The sequence below is a fragment of the Dromaius novaehollandiae genome, chromosome 6 (assembly GCF_036370855.1).
Source record: "Dromaius novaehollandiae isolate bDroNov1 chromosome 6, bDroNov1.hap1, whole genome shotgun sequence".
Lineage (NCBI taxonomy): Eukaryota > Metazoa > Chordata > Aves > Casuariiformes > Dromaiidae > Dromaius > Dromaius novaehollandiae.
The window spans coordinates 18,402,132-18,427,418 of NC_088103.1; the positions used below are offsets into that span (position 1 = coordinate 18,402,132).

The following is a 25,287-nucleotide window of genomic DNA, read 5'->3' on the forward strand; positions in this document are numbered from 1 at the left end:
GAGGGGATCTCAGAGCAATTCTGAATAGCTGTAGAAAAACAGTGTTAGAAAGCTTAAAAAAAAGAACAAAACATTGCAATTGCTGTTTCACTTCCAGTGCACCTATATCTTGAAAACTGCTTAGAACTCATTCCTCACCCCCCAAAAAATAAAATGGAACTAGAAAAAAAATAATTGAGAAGTGTAATCAAACTTTGTGTAGGAGGAAATATTAAATGAATTATCAGAAAGATTACAAGGGAGGGATATAATAAAAATCCATATAATCATGGCAAGCATGGAAATGGCAAATAGCACATGATCTTTTTTTCCTCATACTGAAAAAAACTCAAAGAGCAGTCTTGAGCTTTTCAGCAGACATTTTAAAACAAAGGAAAGTACTTTCCTCATACAATAGTTTAAATTGTGGAACCCGTTGTTACAGCATGCTATGGAGGTCAAAAGTATAAATGACTTCAAAAAGCAACTAAATTCATGGAAGAAAAATCCATCGATGGGTATTAAGTATAATGATGTAAATACTATATATGTTTCCAAAGTCCAGGTCTTAAGTTGCCAGAGACTAAAGTATGTCACCATTGCTGCTTTGTTCTCGCATTCTTTCAGTGCTTGCTACCAGCCACCAGAGAATAAATATACAGCTAGTTGAACTGCAAGTACTATCACTATTATAAGCGGGTATTCAGAATTGACAGACTTGATTTAGGTTCTTAATTATTTCTCTCTCCTCTCCCCTCAAACTTCACCACAATTATTGTATGTTAGTTTCTTCTTCCAGAAAGAACTTCTCTCTGCATGTTTATGGCTGTACAAGAGCTATGTGTTGTCTGAGAAGTGGACCAAACCCTTGCCCTCATACTTTTGGATAAAATGAGTTATTTAATGAGCATATTTAGATCTGAAGCCTTCAGAAGATGGGATTATGGTCAACCATTGTCATTGGAAAGAAATACTAAAAATCTTAAGCATTTTTGATATTGGCTCAACAACTGCTTTCCATTCCATTCTGTTTAGAAACCCTGAGCCAACACCTGGAGTGCCTCAGACTCTGTGGAGGTGACATGGATGCTGAAGAGCAGATCCTTGAAAGTCTAAATGAGATTCTCCTGTCTCTTGCTGAAGATAGCTAAGTATCACTCTGGACCACTCTCTAACCACTTACACAACCCAAAAGCACTCCCTGGAGCTTTTCATCTATTGTGATAATATGCATCAAAACAAATGATCACTGCTGGAACTATCAAACTCCTCAACCTTTTTTGTGGTTTTATTTTCTCTTTGTATATTCTCAAATCTACCTGTGACCAGATAAAGCTACTGGTCAAAAACACCCAAAGTTGCAAAGAAATTTCCAATCTCATGTTCTATTGAGAAGCAAACTCTTAGGATTAAAATTGGGATGACCCAATCCAAATATAGGTTTAATAGGAACTGACTCCTGCAAAGCACCCAGCTCAGACATACAAGTGGACAATACAAAAATCTGGAATACATTTCAAGAAATATTTAATAAATTAGGTAAAATTGTTAGTAACAGATCTAGAAGAACAATGCTAAATCACTTAAGTCACACAAATTACTGATCTCTATGACTAACTATATAACACTAACCATGAAAATGCACTACTTATTCATGTAACAGAAAGGAGTAACAGACAATTCATTCAATTTTTAAGTAACTGGACACATTTCCGTTTATAGCTGCTTATTCTACATTATATACAGTAGTCATAATGTAAATAAGCAAAAACAGATTTCTGAAAGTAATTTTGATATGAATAAACATTCAGGCTAAAGTTCCTGAAACATCTTCTGAAACACAGATGACTTACTCATTCAAATAATCTCCAAAATTAGAGCAAAACTTCCTAGTTATTTACAGACTTTATCTGAGCACCCTGTTACTATCAATCTCATCTCTCTTCTAAGAAAAAAGCCTCCAGAAAGTTAACAAGTGTAAATCACTATATAAAATAAGTATGGTTGAAATTTAATTGCCTCCCATTTTTTTTCTTACAGGAAACAAGGGAAATCTTGTCCTTTCACTCTGAGGGATCAGTTCAAAATCAGTTTACTAGGAGCCTAAACATTAAAAACACTGGTAGCAACAACTGTCCAGAGTGACCTCATCTTGCCTTCCACTCCTTAATGCTGGGCCAACTTACTAGTGCTGTTCCACAGATTTGTGCAAAAAGATACAGCAATCTGCTTAAGTCCCAAAGCCCTTTCCACATTTCACAGACATTTTATTTGCAAAAACAAATTTAGCATTTGAGAGGATAGTAATAAGGCCTGTCAAGGGGTAATTGTTTGTTAATTAGGGATCTGTTTAGCCTTTATTGAGGCAGCAACAGCTTCTTTTACCTGTCAGCATTCACATGGCAGTAGTTGTCTCTTCTTCAGGAGACGGGGACTTAAGCAGTTACCATAGTGATCTGGCTATAACGGTTCAGCAGTGTGCTTCACACGCACACTTCATAGCTCTTAAAGAGTTATAAAAACACAATGAATAAATAAGACAGTAACAGCTCTAAATCATTTCAGAAGTAAATATTTCAGACCACAAGATCTGAATTTTCAGACTTTCACAAGTTCTTTTGGTCTTTCCTAATTAGCCATGCTACTTAATCTGGACACAAACAATGATTTTAAGAGGTCTTCAACGATATCCAAAGATTGCTCTGTACTAGAAGTACAATAAGTGAACTATATTTACTATCTGTTAGCAAACAGAAGGTTATAAAAGCATGCTTGTAGTTAGACAAGTGATGGCAACATATTTTAGATGATCTTTTTAATGCAAAACAGACATACCTGCAGATGTATTCAGCATTCTAGGCCAGGAAAAGCAAGGCATGTTGTTTAAGCAAATGGATGCATTATAAGTGTTCTGAGAAAATCTGCATCCACCAAATGAGCATTTTAGTACCAAATGAAGCAGATAAAATGCTATGCAGCTTGACAGCTACAGTTGTGCCAACTTTCACATACAAAGCCAGAACTCAACCTCTTTTTTGTAAATTTTAGTCTTAATACCTAAGACGACATAGCTCTACCATAAAAGCTTATTAACAACTTTTTACCATATCATTAGTGCATGATGCTACAGTATTTCCATATTATGCAGTTACAAAACCATCTTTTAGAAAATGCATACCCAAGCACTCCATATTTTTTAAGCATGGAGAAAAATCAATATTCAATAAACAATACTCATTATTCGAGACTAACCAGGGGATAGCCAGTTGAAAGCAAATTAATTGAATCATCTACATATCAGTGCTCAGACTACCACATTAGTATGTCTGGGTTGCATATTAGACACAGTCACACTATACATGTAGTTGTGGTCAAAGCAAAACAATGAGATGTATGGAAACAGCTGGCAGTGTAGTTTCCTATTGTGAATTATTGTTTGCTGTAGTTGTCATACAGTAACGCCTATTTGCCCCCAGTAAAGTAGGAAAGAAAAAAAAAAATCAGTCTGACCTCAGAGATGAAGAATCTCTGCTTTGGAAGTAGGTCAGATGGGGTCTCTGGTTGGTTGGTTTATCCCCTTCGCTACCTGCAGTATCAGAAACGCTCCAATTCTTACACCAAGGAAGTCAACCAATCACTTCACAACAGAAAGTGTACTTAAGCAGCTTAAATAGTCACACACAGACACCAACAGGAGGAAAAACAATCTTCACAGTTTTATTTTCACTGTTTACAGTCTGGGTTTCCTTTAGTCAGTGTCTAAGCATAAAAAGGCCTCCATCAGCCAGAGAGCAATTAACAATTGGTTCCTATAGTTCCAGTGAGAAAGTCTTTAAGATCCCTGCACATTTCTCCTGAGATGACAAACCTGCATTTATTCAAATCTCCTGGCAGATGGTAATTTACTACTTTAAGGCCAATTAGTCATGTTTTTGATGGAAAAAAGCTAAGGGAATTGACTGTTCTAATTACTAGTCTAATAAAAGATATTGTGCCTACCTATAAATTAATTGCTAGGCCATACATCAGGAATAGAATGTTAATCCCTCACCTGCCATGCCTTATGCAAGCTTCCTTTTATAGTCAGAGAAGATGAAAATGTTTTCCTCTTTGCTTTGCCATCTGTGCTTCAATTCAGCATGAATTAGAATAATCAGCTGGATAGACACTTGCTACAATATAAGCAAAAGAGTGTTCCCATATATTTAGACTGAGACAACCTTTAAGTACCTTGTTAAATTAGGACCTTGGATCCCAAAGATACACACTCAGAACTCTGAAACAAAGCAACATGTAAATAAATAGTTGCAAACCTATTGCTGACATTGTTAACACTCTTATCATTACAGAGCAGAGATCCTTTAGCCTACTCAGAGAGAGTGGGATTTTCCTAGCTTTGGCAAAAATCCTGAAAGGCAACCCACGATGCGCAGTGAAAGCAGCCCAGGTGCTTTCAGAGATAGCCAAGAATGGTATGTTGTACTAAAGCATTACTACAAGGCATTTTACAGCACATTTGCTCTATGTTTCCACTCTTGAGTTTTGTTTCATGGCTACCAGTTATTCATCTTGCAATTGCAATTGTTTGATTTCAATATGGCCAAAACTCAACAGTTCCTCTCCTTTATCTATGCAGAGGAAATGAAGAAACCATGTATTGAAGCAGATTTGATTCTAACTTTGATACCTTTACTGGAAAGCACAGACCAAGAAATGTTGCTTCATGCTGGGAGGGCTATTGGCCGTATCTGCTACGACAATCGTAAGTATCTAGTAGAGGGAATTCTATTTTTCCTGGCTGTAAGGCATAATTATGAAAGGCTCCATAGACTGCAAGTTTTGATGAGATCGGAACACATGATGCCCTTCGATCTCCACTTAGTTACACAAGTCACATAGCTCTCAGCTGCCAGGCTGAACATATCCCAAATACCACCTAAACTATGAGCTTTCCCGCTATATTTCTGACTTCAAGGTGACACATCTTTCTCAGAATGGAGACAAAATTCTCTTGCTCTCCAACTGCAGGAGTAGCAAAGCTTCACAGATTTCAATCAACTTTGCCAAAACTGCCTTGGGCTCAAATCTTGGAGAGCTTTTTTTCTTCCGAAGTAGTAACAGTGTCTATAAAAGCAAAACATTTCTAGAACGGCACGTCAGGGAAAAAAAAAAAAAAAAAAAAAACCACAGAGATACCGTCTTAGTTCTTCTCTAAGGACCATTGCTTGCAAATAGAAAATCTCTCTTCTCCAAACTTTACCATAAGGGTAGTAAAACAGCTTGCCAGCCAGTCTCATAAGTGATATCCCTCTTCTTTTACTTGCCCCAAAAGATTTTTTTTTTTTTTTTTTTTTTTTTTTAAGACTTCTAATTCCCAGACTAACCAAAAAGATTTATTGTATATTGGAGGTAATACGGGACTTTTCACCCATTATCTTTTATTCTCTTCCCTCCACCTTCACTCCACCTTCTCTTCTTTCTAGCATGCACCTGTGTAGTCTTATCCAGAAAACTGTAGGTTTGTCTCTCTGCACTGTTCCTGTGAAATTCAAGGATAATAGGTAGCTGGTATAGATTTTACTAACCCTCTGCAGATTAGATAGATGTATTTGCTGAGGGAAGTGGCATAATTTCAAAAACTTCCCTAGTATGATCACATGCAAGGCTTACTATACATCAATATTACTACAGCATATGGCCATATTGAAAGTCTGCTTCATTTCTGTCAGAACACAGGCCCGCATAGATCTGACAAGATGACTGTGACTAAGATCCAATGAAGACATCAGCTGCAGCAATAAAGACACCATGGAAAAATTAACTTTAGTACTTTCCTGATTAAATTGCAATTATACATCCTACAATAGTACCTAAACACTCTTCCTAGTGTGTCTTGCATACTATCAATCTGAGCTGCAGTCCTGTGTTCTAAGCACGACCCTGTTACAAATGCAGAGTTTGTCAGTGATGGTTGCTTAACAGTACTGTGACATTGCATTTCATAGCTCTTAGCATTCTCAAAACCATTTTAGATATTAGATTTCATTCATTAAGACAAACTATAAAAAAAGAATAATTAGTGTTTTCTCAGTAATTCTGCAATTGGATGGAGACAACTGCTACTATACTAGAATTAGGACCAAATCTTTCATTTTGACTTGCTGTACTTCATTGACTTGAGTTACACTGATGTCCACCTGTTTGAGGATCTGACTCAGCCTATAAAAACACCAAAGACATGCTGAATTCAAGCACTCATATATCCAAAAGACTACCAGCTTTTGAAGCAAACATTGAAAAGACTAAAAGAGGATAATTCTCCTAGAACTTTAAAATAGCCTCTCTCCAGATAGTATCTTATAATAGCCCAAGTACAGGAAAATCCTCTTATTTCACAAAGAGGTTTTTCAGAAAAAATTACTCAAGCATGCAAACAGTAAGTAGACACATTTCCTACATGCTTTAGAATTCTGTTGATCCCTGAGAGCAGAGCTGTCACTAAACTGTGCTTTATCATGGGTTCCAGTCCCTTCCCATCTCCCAGCCCTTCAGGCCCAAAAAGCCATTGGATAATAAGGCTGCCCTTCCAGTTCCCTGAGAGAAATAAGCTGACCTTGTCTGTTCCCCACCCAATTTTCAGGCACTTTCATGGATGAAATAGTCCATCAGCCCTTGCTCTAGAACTTGCACTACTAGTTGAGATGCTCATTCAATTGCCCTTATATATATTTATAATGGTTTAATTGCTTGAGTCAAAGCAGAATTAGGAGGTTTAAGAATTCTATTCTTATAAGTGATAAAACAGAACTCTAGTCTAAATCTACACTTTCATGCACACACACACAGCTTCAGAATATACATTAGCCTGAACCCACAAGACACAAACTGCAGAATCCCAAGAGTGAGAATGAAACAGACTATCTTGCTGAAGTCATCTCAGCTGTATGCTTTTTACTGATTTAATTGGTCTCTTTTAACTTCTATGCCTGCTATTACCAGGGGATCTTCAGGAAGAGCTGGTGAAGGTAGGAGTAATCACATCACTAGTTCGAATATTAACTGACTATGCAGAGAGTGAACCACTTGTTCATGTTGATCTACTGGCCTTATGCAATCTTGCAGACCTTGGTAAGTAAATGCTTTTTTATCTTGGAGCAAAATGTCATCTTCACACTGCCACTACCTTTCCACGCACATACAGAGTACTCACAGATATTTTTATACTACTAATAAAAAATAATGAAGTGGCCACAGAAAATATCACCACACTTCACATAGGGCCTTACTCTACAGTTTAATCTATTGCCCGTACCTTCTGGGCGAGAGGTAAGAAAAGGGGTACAGTACCACATCTGCAGTCATCTTCTAGTCTGCTCCATCCTTTGTAGGTTTCTTGTATTGCTGAATACCATTTTCTATTCAAACGTTCTCTGTTATGCAGCAGTGAGCTTTAAAAAAAAAAGCATCTTTATAAACACACATCTTGCAGATGTTTAGAATCCCAGCTAGATTAGAACCATCTAATCTTAGATAGAACCATCTATCTAATCAAAGCAGAAAATATACTAGTACAGCAAATTTGCATGTGGCATGTGCCACTTTGTTAAGTGAAATAATCATACTGCAGATTAATTTACAAGAGTCAGTGGAATTAAGCCAAGATTAATTTGACAGCTACTATAGGGTCCTAGGACAAATTACAGAAATTACACAAAAAAGTATTAAAAAGAGAAGAAAAGAAAAAGATGAAAAAAAGCAGGCAGAGGGGGAAAGGATGGAATAGGGTTTTGTAGCCTCAGTGCTGTCCAAAGGACTGTTCCTTTGGACAGCACTGAGACAAGAAATGATACACAGACAGAAATGCATACAACCAAATATTAAAAGCATTCAAAATCAAAGTGCTGTCTAGTCACTTCAGATTATAGGGGGATATGCTTTTAACATTTAATCAAATATAGAAACATTCAGAATCCTTACTTTGTATCATACACAGATACAGCTAAGGAAGCTCTAAGCAAGACAAAGGTGGCTGAACAGCTGGTGAAGCAACTGAGAAGAGCAGAGAACCATGAGAGGTTAGAAGTTGTCTTTGAGGTCCTTCAAGCACTTGCAGAAAATGGTAAGGCTTCTGTTGGCTTGGAGGACAAGGGAAGACAGGGTACTAGTACTTAGTTTAAGCTGAACATTGAGTTTGCTGTGGAATCCTATTAACAGAACCAGCAACTCCTTCAGTGGAAATAAGCCCGAAGAACATATGAAATCATGGTCTGATTAAGACTTGGAAATTTAACACGGAAGGCAACAAAGAAAGGAGAGAGAGAACAGTATTTCACTCAGTCTATTTTCATGGATCTGTGACACAGCAGATACACACCATGGAAGAATATGAGTTTGAAACAGAAAAGCAGCACAAATTGTTTTTTGTACAAAACAATTTGACAACCATATATCACAGAAGATGCCTAGTATAGCAAGCACCAACAAGAATCCATCAAGAAAAACTAGACAACCCATGCAGTTTTCAAAGTATCAAAATTTATGACTGGCAATACAAGATATGTCAAAGATCAATGCAGAAACTTTGCTCATTCTGCCTGTGGCATTTTCCTAATACCAGTATATCTGTTACAAATAAGGCCAAAAATTACCGCATTTGGAAAGAAACTATCTTAAACTGAAGGATTTAGCTTTCTAGTTTTAAACATTTTGGCAAGGACAAAGGAAGTTGTTAGTGAGCTCTTACTGTGATCTCTACAGATGCTTTGAAAGTGCAGTTGGTGGAGGCAGGCGTGCAAGAGGTGCTGTCCGAGATCCTGCTGAGGCTCCAGGGCAGTTCACAAGCTGAAGATACATGCGTTGTGAAGGCTGCATCAGATCTCATTGTCTCTCTGCTTCTTGGAGGTAAAAGAGGAATATTGACAGTCCAGATACATCAAGAACTAATAGCATAAAGTCCCCTTAGCAGAGGAGTTGCCATCTGCTCCATTGCTTTCATTTCCCTAATAGGGACACACCTGCAATCTGTTTCATAATCCTTAAGGGAATTCTTCTCAGACATCACATTTTTTTCATTTATTGTAAGAATCTAGTGCTCATGTTGCCATGTTTTCCTGCAAGCATACACATACATTGCCTCAAGCCATCTAATACACCTGTGACAGCTCCTGTGCAGAAAATATATGCAGGTGCAAGAACTTTCTGCTATTGTAGCTGTATCTATGGTTGTGTCAGCCCACACCCAACTTCCATAACTATTTTCAGAGCTGGCTTAAAAGCCAGTCTTAAATTTAAAAGCTAATTGATAAATTAAAGAAAACAGTTGACAAGGTATTTGACTACCCATACTACTTCACTTGCTATTCCCAACTTGCATACATACTTCAAGCATTTGGATTAATAGATGAAATACAAGAATTTTCTTGTAGTGTAAATTGTCCTTCTATCTATTATGAAGGGCACCATCCTACCAGAGCATACACACTGCTGTCCTAGGTCTTTCAGTTACTAAGTCTCTTGTGTTCCTGAAATCAGCTTAAGAAAGGCCAAAGAACTCCAAAAACAACTTAATTTAGGTGGCCCTGCTACATTGTATTTGTACAATATAGGATTAAAAATAAAGCTTCAAGAGCTGGACATTTGCATCCCATCCCCAAAATCCCAAAGCAATTGACAATTTAAAGGTCTAATTATTAACTATAGCAAGAATCTTTAAGTGCCATCATTGACTGGCATCTCCCCCAACAAAGAAACAAAACAGTTCACTATTTGGGGATCACAATTATAAACAGAAATGATACGTACTTCTGACATTCTCTCCATTTATAGTACCACAGATACGTCCCTGCACAAGATTTTTGCTAAGGGATGTGGTGTTATCCACCGGAATGTTGGTACCTGGCTTGCATCCAAACACATGCTATTACAGGGACAGAAAAACTGGCTATTGCTAGTTTCACCAGAAATAGTAAGGTTGCTTATTCAGTACCCAAAGCTAGAAGAGAGTGGAGCTAAAGGCAACACTACTAGGTTTCAGTGCTCCGTATCTCTGAAACAAAAACTCTTGCTTTTCTGCAGACTGGAGACATGTACCTTTAAGTAAGGCAGGTTAAGAATACTGAAATAATCTGAGGGATTTAATTGTCATAAAAATGGGGAAGTCAGGTATGCAAGCTTTCACACTTTGCTTTGCCTAATTCATACATAATTGGAGGTGAGACTCTGGAAATGTTTCATGCCAAATATATTTGCTAGAAATAGAAAAAAATAAACATACAGTTATTGAATGATTTGGGTTCTAAGTCACTTTTTAGGAAATGGGGGGTTACTCAGTAACATCAGAATAAAACAAAAAAGGAGTCTCAAGATAACCCGCTTTACCCTTTCACACCTATTATAGAAAGAAATGAGCCTTAATATTATGTAGAGAGGAACACAGAGATTCTTGAAAAAGACTCTGGAAGGCATCCTGCCTGTGCTGAATTAGTCAGCAGATTAGACCCCACCATGTTTTCAGTCCGCTCCTTTCTTACTGAAGCTGCTGTACTAGGTGCAAACTCAATCAACAAAAACAAGCTTTTGCAGCATTGCTCAAAACCAGGCAACTTTTTGCATTAATATAAGCTCAATCACTATAAAGCGTTCTCTCAGCTCTGTCTGAAGAGTTAACTCAATGGCTTGCTTTAAAGGAAAAAAAGATAGGACAATCCATCATACACACTTCTCTGCCTCCCCCTACATCCTTTCTAGACTTCCATTCTTCATTGTCTTTTACCTAGCTCTGAATCAGCCATTGTACATCATAGTTCTACAAAGGCCACAGAAACATTCTCTGTGCCTTTAAACTTACTATCTCCAATTTATTCAGCTGAATGGCTTGCTTTGTCACTCACTCTTCTCCCTGTACCTCCCCCACAATCCCATTAGACATTTCATAGAGAAGTGAATAATCTCTTTCATGTCCCAGTATGTGCCACTGATGTATGCACAGCCCTTAATCTAAGAAAAGAAGTCCTATGGAAATCTGATCTCAGCATCAAATGACTTCTGAGACAGTGAAAAGATGATAGCTTTTGCAGCTAGGAAAGTGGCTGTTCCTAGCAGGCTTTAACTATGAGCCATTAAATTGAAGGTTCTGCTGCTATCCAAGCAAAAATCCATTGGAGAGAGAACCAATTTGGAGCTCTGTGACAATCAAAGCAAAGCATCCACTAATGGATTCTGCCCATTCTCACATTACTATAAGAGGAAGAAAAAGCTCTGCCATTCTTTGGCTTGAAAGGAGGGGGAGGGAAAGAAATTAAGTTCAATTAAGGTTAGTCTATACTAAGATCAAAGTATTTGGCCTGTAGAATTCTGTCAAACCAAAAGGATAGTCTGTTCCCAAATAACCTACTCCTAAAGAGAACTAGGTAACTTTCCTTACATATTCTGACCTCCAAAGACTAGGATGAAGCAAGAGAACTTGTTTGAAGAATCATAAGCAAAAACATCACCTCTGGAGAATATACGCGTAAACGGAAATCAAAAAATTTTGCATGACTAAAATTTGAACTATTGCAGACTGACAGTTTTCTCACAAAAATATCCATTTAAATTTTGTAAAGCAATTGACAAATTCTTATGTAGTAGTACAGGGAAAAAATATATTACTAGGTGAAATTCAACAGCAGTAAAAATGCTAACAGATGAAAAATGGTAGCATCAGTTCAAAAGGGAATGTGGAAGAGTTTCTGCTTCTCTAGGGCAGAAATAACTTTCAAATCAGCGCAGGTTTTAACACCTATTAAATATTGCCATTCATATTGAAGTGGTATACACACAACCCCTTAGAAGTCTATAGATCTTCAACACACAGCTAGTACTGTATAAAGTCCCTAAAGCTACTTCTGTTTAGATTCAGTATAAGTTTGTATAGTTCCAGATAATTGTTTGCCCCAAAATGTGGTCTTCCTATACAGCTTTCACTTTTTTTGTCACGTTACAACAAACAGCATTAGAACTGTAAGAACACAGCAGTAACAGAATGCTAAATGGTGTCAGGAAGATGCTTCTCTTGAGATGTAATAAACTATATAAAATAATATATTTGCCAAATGGCAACTTGAAAACACTTTCTTCAGGAAAGGTGCATACTGTAATGGAGAGTTTCCTTTCACTATTCAGGAGAGCACATTTTCTACCAAGGAGAGCCCAAGGAATCTCTGGCAACAGAAGGGTTCTCTCTGCAGAGCAGGTTCTCAAAGAGAAAGGGATACATACAGACAAGGTAACCAGCACTGCAGAGAGCACACTGTGCAAAATGTTAGTTCTTTGCAGCGTATAGCTCAGCTCTTTCACCAGCGTTAAACAGAGAGAAATTCTGTAGGTCAATTCAGATTTTCCAGCCTTTATATGAGTGCATCACTACTAGATCTCTTATTTCAGAAAGCGGGTTCCTCAGGACAGGGAGAAAAATCTAGGTGATTCTTTTGACAATTAGTTAATAAGAAGCAATTTTTTTGAATCCAAGGAGTAAGAGTAGTACAAAACTAGTAATATCAGACTCACCATTGCTGGATTAGATCTCTAGTCTTACAATAATCTCTTCGACCAGCAAACCTGGAGAATTAAAACCACCCTGTGGAGAAATGGAAAATCCTACCAGTATTCTACCATGTATATCGTGGAAAATACAGCAGTATTGAGGAGGAAATTGTCTGAAGATAAGGCTTTGAATTTCTCTCTGGCTGGCCCTAGAAAGCTGTCTGAAGCTAAGGTATATCTCCATCAGCTCACAGGTGGCTGACAGCCACTTTTATCTCTAGAGAGTTGAAGTTCGTAAAGACCAGTGCAAGAGCTACAGTATCATTCCTGTCAAAACGAGAAACAGCCAAGGCAAAGGCTCCCTGCACACTCAGTTCACTATTGCCTAATTTCTGTCACTGTGATTTCATCCTATCTCCTCTCCCACCTGCATGTTTTCTCCTCTTTCTTCAGATGGCAACTGTGTACGAATGGTACAGGTGGGAGTCATACATCAGCTTCTCGACCTTCTGGAGAAACATGTGGAGAGTGGGGATGTCTCTGTTCAACACGCTGCACTCAGTGCACTTCGAAACCTTGCCATTCCAGGTACAGAGTTTGAGGACGCAACTTTCTGTGATTCTTTGTAAAGATGGGACACTCAGCTGAATGCAGCTCTGTCAAAGTCACTAATTCCAGTCCTTTGTATTCTGAGGAAGAACTGACCTTTTTTCCCCCCTGCAGAAACATATGCATTTGAATTATTCATCAGGACTTCTCAACTACATAAAGAGTCTAAATATCATACAGTGTGATCTAACTGCCAGCTGCTGAAATTGGTTTCTCACTGAAAGGGTATAGCAGTACAATACAAAAAACAGAACAGGATTTACAGCTTAAAATAGAGAGTGCGGTAGAAACTATCACATCACAACTGGTAGAGATTTTACAGATCTGCTATTCTCCTTCTGTAAAGCTAATATTCACTGCAAATTTGGCCTACATAACACAGTTAAAAGCTCCACTCTTGTGATCTTTAGTAAATACACATCAGAAAACTGTTTGTGCTGCTTCTCATCTCAAATTTACTACTCCCATGAGAAAGTACAATTCAGACCAAGAATGTTTTGCTAGAGAATTAACAGTACAGCACCCTTCAACGCAGTCCTTACACTGCTGTATGACACTACCCAGATAACAGCATGACACAAACACTATTTTCTGAAAATAAAAAAAACCCTGAAGTTGTCTGCCAATTTCATTGTGTAAGCTAGCCAGTCTGATTTTAAGTTTCATGTGTTTGCATGCACGCGTGTGTATATATATAATTATACATTTAGTCATTGCTTTGAACAAATGAGCACCTCAGACGACACTAGCTGCTACTTCATGCCCATTGCTTCCTTTTAAAGTCTAATATACCCCAGTTTCTCCCTGCAGATAACTGGCCGATAGTGTTACCACACTGGCTGGATCGCCATAGCCAGCCATGTCTATTTAGTGTTTTAATAAACATATTTCACATCGTAAGTCCTCTCATTGCTCCTGTGTGAATTTTAATCACCTCTGTGAAGGCATTTTCTACCACCCTCCATATATAGTAGACAGACTCATGCAAATGCTTTTTGGTGCTAAGAGAGCATACAGAGATTTTTACCATGCATGCAAGCTACCTTATATCAGGTACAACCTAACACACATAGCTATTAAAAGATACTGAAAAATAGCCTAGCTATGTGTGCATGTCTGGGTTAGTTTCACAAGCTATCCATGATATGCAAGGACACAGATCTAACTCGTATAGGGCCTACACAAAACAATTATGCTGTAACATAGGCAGGAGTAAGCAGCTCAGAGAAGCACACGCCATTAGAACAGAGGAAAGTGCTTTGCTAGCAGTGTAAAAGGGGCAGATGGCCAGCACTATTTCTGGTTCCAGTGAGGCCCACAATATTAATTCCAGAGGCCTCTGAGGGGAACACCAGGATACACTCACCATTATACACTGTCATTAAACAAGCTATTCTACAGAGAAATATAGCATGCTTAAATAATTGAGCCCTGGTGTCCAATCTAACCTGGAGCTTCTGTTCTCCGGTTTTCAGGGCTAACCTTTCACTGTTTCTTTGCTTGATCACAAACACCTGTCCCTTCAGTATCTATTAGTTAATCACTTGCACTTATCCTACAGGCAGCTCATTTCCTTCAGCCTCAGACCACTTTCCTCCCTAAATATGCAACAGACAGCAGCACAGCAGATTCCAGCACTGAACTTTAAGTGCAGACCATTGTAAGAAGAAACAACTGCTCTTTAACAGCAAGAAGCAGTGCCACATAGCATTAAGACAGGAACAGAAAGCCATCCAACTGAAATTATGAGTAATTTAGGTAGGCAAAATGTAACTATCTTCATCATTATGTCAATACAGGATTCTTCTATAGAGCTGGGGTGGGGGATGTCCCACGCTGAGCTCTTATTGTGTGTATTGCAAGAGTAGAGTCAATGAGATATTTAATAGTTACAAGCAGCAAAGATACCAATTAATCTCATTTGAAAGATGGCACTTTTGATGTAGTTTCCCTTGACAGCATGCAATGACAAGGGCATTACCCTGACTCACAGCAGAGACCACGCCTCATGCCAGAATACCAAGGCCCACTTTTCATGGTGCCAGGCCTAGGCATTCCTTGGAGGTTTCTTAGCAAAGCAACAAGCACAGCTGATCATGCAAAGACTACAGGATCTAACAAACTCACAAAACAAACATGGATGCAATCTACTACTTCACTCCTACATTACTGCCTGCTACACATACTACCAGTGGATCTTAATCTTCGCTGTAGTTCTACTTTAACAGGCTGAACTCTTAATTATCAAATATTAGTATTGCACTATGGAGTCCATTTTGCTTATCTGCTCTGTCCAAAGCCTGTTACAAACCGTCTCTGATCTTTCAAAAATGTATGTTTCTTCCACAGAATTTTAGCAAATAGTCAGAATATAAAACTAGGAAAAACCCCAAACCCTGAGGGCAAAAACTAAAGAAATCTATGTAGCACAAAAGAAACCAATTAAAGAAATAGAAGCATTTAAAAAATAAAGGTGAATGAAACAGAATAGGCACAATTTAAAACAGCTGTAACGTAGACAAGACATAGCACTTAGATCTCAAAATCCTGATACTAACTATGCTTTTCCTCATCAACTCTTAAACATAAATATCAGAATATGGAAGCTATAAAGTCAGGCCTTCATAATAGTACATCACTTCTAGCAATACACAAGAATGCACAGCCTGCCACTTGAAAAAAATGCTTACTGAATGCAAATCCAAACAAATACAAGGGATGCCTTTAATTCAAACAGTGATCTTAAAAGAGAGAAGATACTTATAAAAAAAAATGTAGAAAAAGTTATGCTTCAGTGGCTGGAGAGTTAGTCTGTGCCACTTGGCAGGGGGAGAAGATTAAGAACAAGTTATCTAACAGTGTTTGCTTCCCAACTGGCCAAAAAGAAGGAAAAAGGGATAAATAGATATCTTGCCTAATATTTAACTTTCCCAAGACAGAAAAGGCACACAGAAGATTGGAGAAAAATTGCTCTGGGAAGAAGCAGCTTTTGGTAGCAGAGTTAAGCAGCATTAGGACTCTTTCCAGACAAGTTTCTGATCATTTCCAGATTATTATTTCTGCGCTAAGGGCTGGTGCAGAGACACAAGATTTAGAAGGAGAGGAAATCACAGAAGCAAAGGCACAAACAACATAAGATCACTGAGCTCAAATACAAAAAGAAATTTAATTCTCAATAAGGTTACATAAGTCGCTTCTGCCTCCCAGTTAAGACGAGCAAGCACATTAAAGCCTTCAGAACCCGGCTAATGCGGGTTGGTGGGTGGATGGATAATCTATTATGATTAGAAAAGAGAGAAACAACAATGCTTCCTTTATCCTCTTATGCACTTCATTTTGGGCAGGACTAAGATCAAAAGTACGCAAAATACTGCAACAGCAGTTCCTAGGAAGTTTTTAGCTCAAAAGATAGACCTAAACGGTTATGTTGTTCCAAATTCATGTTGGAGTGCTGTCAAGTTGGACTTTCTACAAGTGTTAAGAAGCATAACATTCAGAACAAGTTATGTCATCTCAATACCTTCAGATGCCTGTGTAGTTACTGAACTCCAAATTAACCCAGTCTTTTCTGGTTCCATTTTCTAGTTGTTAACAAGGTTCAGATGCTGGAGGAAGGTGTGGCAGAACGAATTCAGGCACTTCTAAGGTCAGAGATGCCTCCTGTGCAGTTTAAACTTCTTGGAACACTGCGAATGTTGGCAGATGGTCAAGGTAGGGAATTGCTAATGTTTATTAATGTCACCTATCCTTTATCCTTCTTCCCTGAGCCTGCAAGACAATGGATGTGTGAGATGACAACAGGCTCAGTATTCTGCTAACCTAATTCCACTCACTCTGCAGACATGTTCCAACAGAGAAGAGTGCTTGATGCCTCAAGCCTTCCATTCTACCCCTCGCTAACCTCAGAAATAGATGAGTAATTGAGAACTAAATAAAAGAATCTGTAGTAGTCAGTGAGAAATGGCAAAAGCTTAAAGGAAGACATTTTCCACTGGAGACACCAGCAAAACACAAGTACAATAGAAGAGAGTCAGGCTAAAGATTTACAAGGCCAACGAGCAGAAAAGCAAATGAATAGCAGAACTGGAGAATGTAAAAGGATCAAAGGGAGTTGGGGTTGAGAGAAAAGAGAGGAGAAATTAATTTCTACCAGTCATCCAGTCTCTCCATACACATGCTCCCAGGTTTATCCTACTACTTGCTCAAATATTGAATCCACTTTGGGCCTTCAAATAGTTTTACCTACTTACGTTTCACACCTTTCAGTTTTACACAGAGATGGGCATGCAAATGCAACAATACTCATTTTATGCATATAGTTGAATTTTGAAAACCAAAGTGCACTATTTAGGCACAAAAAAACCCCTTACAATTGCATTAAAATCTACAATATTTTAATTCATCTTTAGACAAGCAGATTCTTACCAGACTACAACATCTGAAAACAAGTGCTCTTTTTATAAGATGTCCTAATCATTTTAAATCACCACAGCAACAGCTCTAGAACACTAGCCAGTATATACCATATTGATGTGTAAGAATAGTAAGTTAGAAAAACTTATCTTTTTGATATGGGAACTGATGGTTGGTACAGAACAAGTACTAAATAATCATGAATTCATCAATTATACAGAAGGGGAAAAAAGCTCATTCTCCCCTATACTCCACATGCTGCATTTATTTGAGCCATTGCAGACACCACTTTGGTTTGACAGCAACTTTCATCCCTTTTCAAATGAATATGTAAGATACTAAATTAAGACCTAGAGCTCTTGTATTAATTGGCAGTGATTCCAGTCCAATAAAAAGCTTCTACTTGTACTTCACCACAGAGGACACTGAAAGATATACAGAAACTTTGCCTTTTATTTCTGTCAAGCTTTGAATGAAGTCATTAGACACATCTTTATATACCTTGGTATAAAGAAAGTCAGAATTTTGTGCTAAAAAGATGCAGCTTCTGAATCTGAAACAATATAGATATCAAAATGCAGAACAGAAAAAAGTTGTATAATATTTTTTTTACCTTTTCATGCCTGTGGGCAAAGTCTCCCACCTTTAATTGCTTTCTGTTTACCCATGAGCCATAGCTCATTGCTCTTAACTCAGCCTGAAACTCTCATGAAGACACATCTACTTACAAGTCCATGCTAAATTAGTTAATTGCATTATCTAGTGTAAATTCATTACTCTGACAGTCACTGGACATGCTGTGACCTGCAGAAGAGAAAAGGTAGGTTTCTTTCTAATTATGGAAAAATACACTTAGATCCTTTACACTAAGATATTAACAGTAACTGTTTTCATTGCTTTGCTTCAGAGAAGAATGTGTACCTCACTACAGAGCCAAAGGACTTCCAGCTAAACTGAAAGTTCAGTTGTATGCACAGTTTGAGATTTCACATTTTTCAAGTTAAAAGGTCTTCCCGTGCCTCTAAACAATGACTCTGACTAAACAATGGGCTTTGTCTCACAGAGCTCTATTGTTGGTAGGCATCAAGAAGTCCCCTTGAGAACTGGGTCAAAACCCCTTCTTTGAACAAACCTCTTAAACTGATATCATTTGCCTTCCCCTCACCTGTTTTAGCTTTCCGGACTAAACTGGATTACCATGATCTCCTCAGACAAACATGTAACATCTGACCTAGAAACAACAGCCTTTCCATTATGTGAGGTGATGTGTGGATGGTTGTGCAACGACAAGCCACTTATCTGAAAACAAACATATTCAACTACGCTAAAAACTCCCAGATCATTCTGAGATTTTGTCCTGTGGAACCCCTCAGGATTCTGGAAAGAGCGAAAATGAAGCATCTATGCTTTTTCATCCCTCTCCTCTAAACAGAAAAAGTAAAGGTTGACTTAGAGGTTCTGTGAAACATCCATAGTAGTCACATGGTTTATTGACACTGACCTTCTGGTGTACACTCTTTTTGACACTTCTCAGAATATCTCCAAACAAATGCCATACACAGGAAAGAAGGGGCAGAGAAATAGGAGCAGGATGATGCTCTTCTTAGCCAAACTTATTCTTTCTATTCTGGATCTTAACATCAGTTCTTCCTCAAGTCAACTTTGCCTCACCAAAAATCTAAGAAACAAACTTCTCAGCTTCTTAAAACCATATACACTTTGCCCACACTTTGCCCTTTCTGAATTAGCTTCCAAATGAGGAGGGGCCTCTCCAGTTATCTTCTTTCAGGCCTGGAACTCACTAGTAAGATTGAAAAAGTGGAGGTAACTCTGCTTATAGGCCCTTTATAGGTCTTAGGGAATGTAAGCTTCCCTTAAAATCCTTTACTACATCTTTCCTTCATCAGGAAGATTTATTATCACTGGGGGGGGGGGGGGGGGGGGTGAGGGGAATCAAGTGTTCAAGATGACCAAAATGAAGTCAACAAGGAAAACCCTCAACTACAGCTACATGAGACTAAGTTAATTAAAATAACAAGTATCAGTTCTGTGATTACTCTGGTTGGCAGGGATAGGAAATGAGAGGCAAGTCAGAAATGCTGGTTATTTATATCCTCAGCTTGCAAACCACTAGAAGGTAGGGATATAATGGTTTGGCAGTTTACACAACAGCTGTTCTAATGTTCTCAAAGCCAAATGGGTAAACACTCAATTCCTACAAAGACAGCTTACGTTATGCACATTACTACCTTATCTTTCTCCTGCTTCCCTTTTATACTTACAACTGTACAACTTGCTTCCAGTTGAAGCAAGATGTGTAATTTCAAAGTCTTAAGTACAGAATCAACTAACTGAAATCACTGAAACAGTATTTACCACTATTTCTCAGGGCTGGATCCCTGCTTAACATATTTGGTAAAAATTGTGTATTCCACAATCCTCAGTGCCTTATATCAGCACTTTCCTTTGCTTAGGAAACCACTTTCTATCAGTTACTTTTGATCCATAGCACTTTGAAGATGTTATTAAATTGCAATAAGATTTATGTGGAACTGTGTGTTAGACCAATGCCATATTAAGAGTTCATCTTCGGCATAAGCAATGTGCCTTTTGCTGTTGAACTTTTAAGAGCTTTGGGAGCAGTTTCCCCCAAACTGAGCAGTTTAGCAGCACAAACCTTAAATTACAGCAGATCATTAGAGTTTCAGTTCTTTAGGAAGAGTTACTTAGTGAGTTTTTTCCTAAGTGTCAACCAGAGATCAGTATTTTTGCCAAATCCTGAAACAAGGCTTCTGCAACACAGGGGAAGGCAATTTAACAGGCTCCTTCAAACTTTGCAGAAAATTTTAATTAGGCCTAAAAAGCAGTTCTACACACATACGCATTCTTCAGACTTGAGAATGTAATTACAGACATGCTGCAATTGGGTATTAAGACTTGATTTCAGACATGCTACCTACAATAATCACCATTACTGATAGCACTGAAATGGCAAGAACAGGCTCTGAAGAGCTCATTGTCACATTCGGGTAGGTCTCAAAGAGCAAATGCAAGTAGAAGAAAGGACTCCTAGGAAGATTTTAATATAGCAACAAGAGATCTGCTTTCAAAGATTTGATGCTATCCTTCATTAAGCCCTGCTTCAGCACAGATGAAAGATTCACATGCACTTCAAAAGTGCAGATGGGCTAAAAATCTTGCCCCCGGTATAAAAGGCCTAAGTCTACAGAAGCAGCTTAATCTGTTCTTGACCTCCAAGACATGCCTTAAAACAACGGGCGTTCCACAGGTAGATTTCCAAGAACGCTGAAGTCCAGTGCTTTAGTCATGGCTCTCAAAGAATACTGGGCTAGAACAAATTGTCCTGGCTACATTTCTGTGACGGAAAAGGGGCCAGATTTTAAGTGTTTCCTGATCACACTTTCCTCTTCAGCTGATGCAGCCGAAATCTTGGGCCAAGACCCCATGCTGCTCAACAGACTTGTGCAGTGGTGTGATGCTAATGACCACACTGGTGTTCGTGGAGAAGCAAATCGGCTGCTGGCATCAATCTTGCGGCACAACAGATCTCAGGTATGAGAGTTATTGCTATGTTTGTTGTTTTTGTTTTTGTTTTTTTAATCCTTCTCAAGTATTTCTAAAGCATTTCCATATAGCTGGAGATTAAATGTTGAACAGCATGCACAACTATATCATATTTAAAACACAAAAGCTTTCCACGAAATCTCTCTAGTCTACCTCAATACTAACTGGGGGAAGGGGAATAGGAAAGCAGAGTGCTCTCCACAGCCACAGATGTAGCACTGGAACTAGCAATATATATATATTTTTTCTTTTATGTCATTTATCAAATTCTACCCTGCTCAAGTAAGGCTTAACAAATGACAAGCACTGTAGGTAAAGCTTGTATTTCCATAAACATATTTGCTTCAAATTAAAACTACAAAGATAACCTAAACCTGTCATGTATGTCAATTAAATAAGATTTAAGGAGCTCACTTATGTAAGGCAATGGATGAAATTCACGGTCTGTATCAGAACATACTGGTGGCATATTAGAACAGACTTTTGTTTCACATAAATCATGTTATTATACAAAGGCATCCCAAGTGTGCCTTTATTTCAAGGTGCTGATAAAAATATGTAGATACTATCTGCACAGGCTTTGATAAAGTACAACTAAATCTTTGCTAATATAAAGGCTTGAACAAAAGACTGGAGTAAGATCAAACTAGAACTGTTAAGAGATAAAATGCATATATTCTTATCTTACACATAATTGTAAGTACTTCCAGGTAAATTAGACCAGCCTTAAGCTGGTAAGACACATGACCAGTGCCAAAGAAAAAAGTTCTCTAGTCATAAGATTCATTCACTTCAAAAAAATCAGCTTACATTGCAGCAGGCAAATCATTTCAGTCTTTTCAGAGACTGAAAAGTACAATCTCAATTTTTTTCATTCTACTGTTATTCACAACTCAGATTTCAATCTGTGATGTTTTACCTTTGCTTTAACAGGAAGTGGTCAAAGCCATCCAAGAGGCACAAGGAGTGAAGCACCTGGTTTCCATGACAACAAGTGAACATGTTACTATGCAGAATGAGGCTTTGAATGCCTTGGCAATAGCATCTGCAATTAATTTGGGTATTTTTCTTCTAAAAGCATTTATCTCTGTAAGATCCTCATTATTAATGCAAACCACTGTCATGCTGTTAATTCCACACAACACACAAGAAAAGGCATGCTTCATGTCTAGGTCCAGCTCTTCAGCATTATATAAAGGAGGTCAGCCATCCAGAAGATCACAAAAGCAACAGGATTCAGGAACTCCCTGAAAAGTTTGTTTTAGGATTGAGTCAGATGATCAGGCTGCTCCATAGGGACAATCTGTTGGGTGGGATGGTATAATGCAGGAAGTCTAAAAGGTGGCAAAACAGGAGGAGCTGATGAAGATTAGAGACAAAAGTTGAGAAAAGGTCTAGATAAAGACAAGACTAAACAGGGAAATACTAACAACTTGAATGGTTAATCAAAACTAAAAGGAGGAAATAAACTAAGGAGGAGGACATACAGAATACAGGAGAGAATGAAGTGAAAGCGTACACAAAAGGATCTTGTGGGAGCTGCAAATGAAACAAAAAAGTTAACACCATAACTGCCTTTACCCAGCTAGATTTGAGTACAATTTTTTCCAATTTCTGTAGTATGATGGAACACATTTGAAAATGGATCTCAAATCAGTACAATAAAGACAGTCAACATGGAAATCTACACACATCCAACAGACAGAAAAGAAATAACTGCATTTAAATCTGGCATCTTCTATACCAACAAGAAAGCAGAAGAGTAAATAGCCCATTTTAACGCTTGGTCCACCACTAATTAGGGCTCTCAAACATTGCTAGCACTGATCATAAAATGTTTTAACATATTACAATGCTATTTTATACAAGCTACTGTACATAGGTTGTCTCCCAGAATATTAAGAGGCCAATGCAAAGACATGTGGATGAAACTCCAGTATAGAAAAACAGGTGCTCAGCATGTCCATTATAAATAATCAAATTTTAAATGAAGTCAGTCACCAGCTTATTTCAGAAGGGATGTAGGTTCACTCTCTAACTTCTCCTGCCAAAAAAGTGATGCTACAACTCAGGTATCTGTTTACTTATTTTGCAGAAACCCTTGAAGAATCTTTTAAGGAGTCACAGCTAGTTCAAAGCTTACACAAACTTCTACAAGATGAAAATACAAGTCCTGAGGTGAAATATAATTCAATGGGTCTTTTGTGCAGTCTTCTTAATTCAGGTAACTTCATTTTAAGCAGTCTCTGATGAAAGGACAATTGCTTGTGATTAGAACACAACTGTTTTCTGTGACAAACATGCCACTGGTGATGCCACATTCAGTGAACAGTGAAGGATACTATTAAGAGGTTCATTCTTTACTGATCACTAAAAATCCTACTCTCTCATCAACTAGTTCCTTTCTCCATGAAAAGCTGATTAAACCATCAGTTTAAAAAAAAGGCCTTTTTCCAGCAAGAGTCACTGGCATAATCAGGTCCTGAAATAGCAAAATTGGAGCCTTGGAATAAAGGCTTCTTTGTCAAAATTCACCATGTGCAAATGGATTGCAGTCTCAGGCCCTGAACATACCACAGCATTTTTGTGTTCAAAGAAATAAAGAGCCTGCATCATATTCCACAAACAAGCATACACTTGTTCTGCCTGTGCTCTAAGCAAGCCAGGAGTCAAGATAAAACAGCATCTTTAGCAATGCTGGATTCAAGGCATAGCAACTTTAGTGTTACAAGTACTCTAAAACATCTGAAGGACCCAATTTCAATTTCTTTCACTTATTTGTTAGGGAAGATTTAAAGCACTTCCAGCTAGATGAGACTCCTTGAAGTATGGTGTCTGCTGAAAACAACCACCTTTAAACCAGTAGTCCAGATGTTTCATGCCACAGTTCCCTATAGTCTTACTTTGCAAACCAAGGCAATTAAAAAAAAATGGTTCAGACAAGGGCTTGAACAGGGAAATTGCTTGATTTTTCAAATCCTGGAGCCATCCTATATTGGCATCCAGACATACTGCAGTTTGTAATACAATCCATTATCCCCCTGTAGTTGCACTCATTTTGAAATTGGCATAAACATTTGCTTCCCTTTATAAAACACCCAATGATTCCCTTGTTAGAGGAATTCCTACCTGATTTGCAAGGCAAATTTTGAGTCTCTATTCAGTGAATTGACAATCATCATCCCCATATTTGCAACTTTTTCTTTCACCTGCTAGTACTGATGGAGAAAGCATAATTTCTCTGCAATGCACAGATTTTAAAAAAGTCTAATACTAATGTACACAACAGCTCTAAAAACCTCCTAAGCCTGTTTTGAGCTAATAGCTAAAACATCAGGTGTGTGGGTCAGATCTTCAGATAATATAAAACCAGCACAACCATTTATTTCAGTGCAGCTATGCAGTATTCACACAACAGATCTGACCTGTAAGACATTTCTTCCAGAGGTGTCTCACTAGCACTCTACAGACTAACTGTAACAGTAAGGGTTGAGTCTAACCCATATGAAAGACTAATAAAAACATACTGTAAAGGGCAAAAAGGCTGGAGCACCTCCTATAATATATTATCAAAGTAAGTGCTTTTCTTCTCTTCAATCAGTTCTTCCTGGAAATCAGCCAAAGGAGGAGAGTTCTTAACCAGTTCAATACTTTCAATGGGTTAAAGGGTATCTGTTGAGAGAAAGGCTTTTAAGTCACAGCAACTGATTTCAAACAGCAACTACTCCAAATCCGTATCTTGAAACAATTGTTGTCAGTCATTATGCCTTTGCATGCTATTAAAAGTCAGCATTCAATCTCCCATGCAGGTGATCTGAGACAAGAAATTGAGAAGGACAAGATTAAAGAAACCCTGGAACAACTCTGCAGTCACAGCAATGCAAATGTGGCCAAGGAAGCTGTTGCAACATTACAGATTCTGAGAGGAGAGCCACCCCATTAGCCTCCTTCCCTTCCCCACAGCAATTCTGCACTGCTGCTGAAGCAACTGCAATAAAATGCCAGCTTTGCCAACACTATCTTGCATTTGTCACACTGCTGCACAATAAGTACTATTAAAGCTCCAGTATAGCTCCCACTTTCAAAGCTGTGCTTACAAAATTACGTTTGGTTGTCTATTTGGCTTACGGACACCTATATTAGTGCTGCTCTTTACTGAGCTACTGCCACACAGCAGTA

General features: G+C 38.1%; 2 protein-coding genes across 2 annotated transcripts in view; one reads left to right on the top strand and one right to left on the bottom strand.

Annotated features, from left to right (window-relative positions):
* The window catches only part of SH2D4B (SH2 domain containing 4B), a 123,819-nt gene extending 114,962 nt beyond the window's left edge, over window positions 1-8,857 (bottom strand). The window contains exons 1-2 of the mRNA XM_064513778.1: window positions 8,723-8,857; window positions 7,327-7,427 (exon numbers count right to left, since the gene is read on the bottom strand). The gene's annotated coding sequence lies outside the window, so the exon portion shown is untranslated. The remainder of the gene's footprint in view (window positions 1-7,326; window positions 7,428-8,722) is intronic.
* On the top strand, window positions 1,023-25,144 carry LOC112993333 (rap1 GTPase-GDP dissociation stimulator 1-like). Its single transcript, XM_026116879.2, has 12 exons — window positions 1,023-1,125; window positions 4,329-4,451; window positions 4,616-4,741; window positions 6,979-7,107; window positions 7,973-8,098; window positions 8,737-8,880; window positions 12,955-13,089; window positions 16,696-16,821; window positions 20,957-21,096; window positions 22,042-22,168; window positions 23,204-23,332; window positions 24,918-25,144. Exons 1-12 carry the CDS (start codon window positions 1,062-1,064, stop codon window positions 25,049-25,051), a joined length of 1,503 nt encoding a protein of 500 aa, XP_025972664.1. The 5' UTR covers window positions 1,023-1,061; the 3' UTR covers window positions 25,052-25,144.
* Window positions 25,145-25,287: the final 143 nt, after the last annotated feature.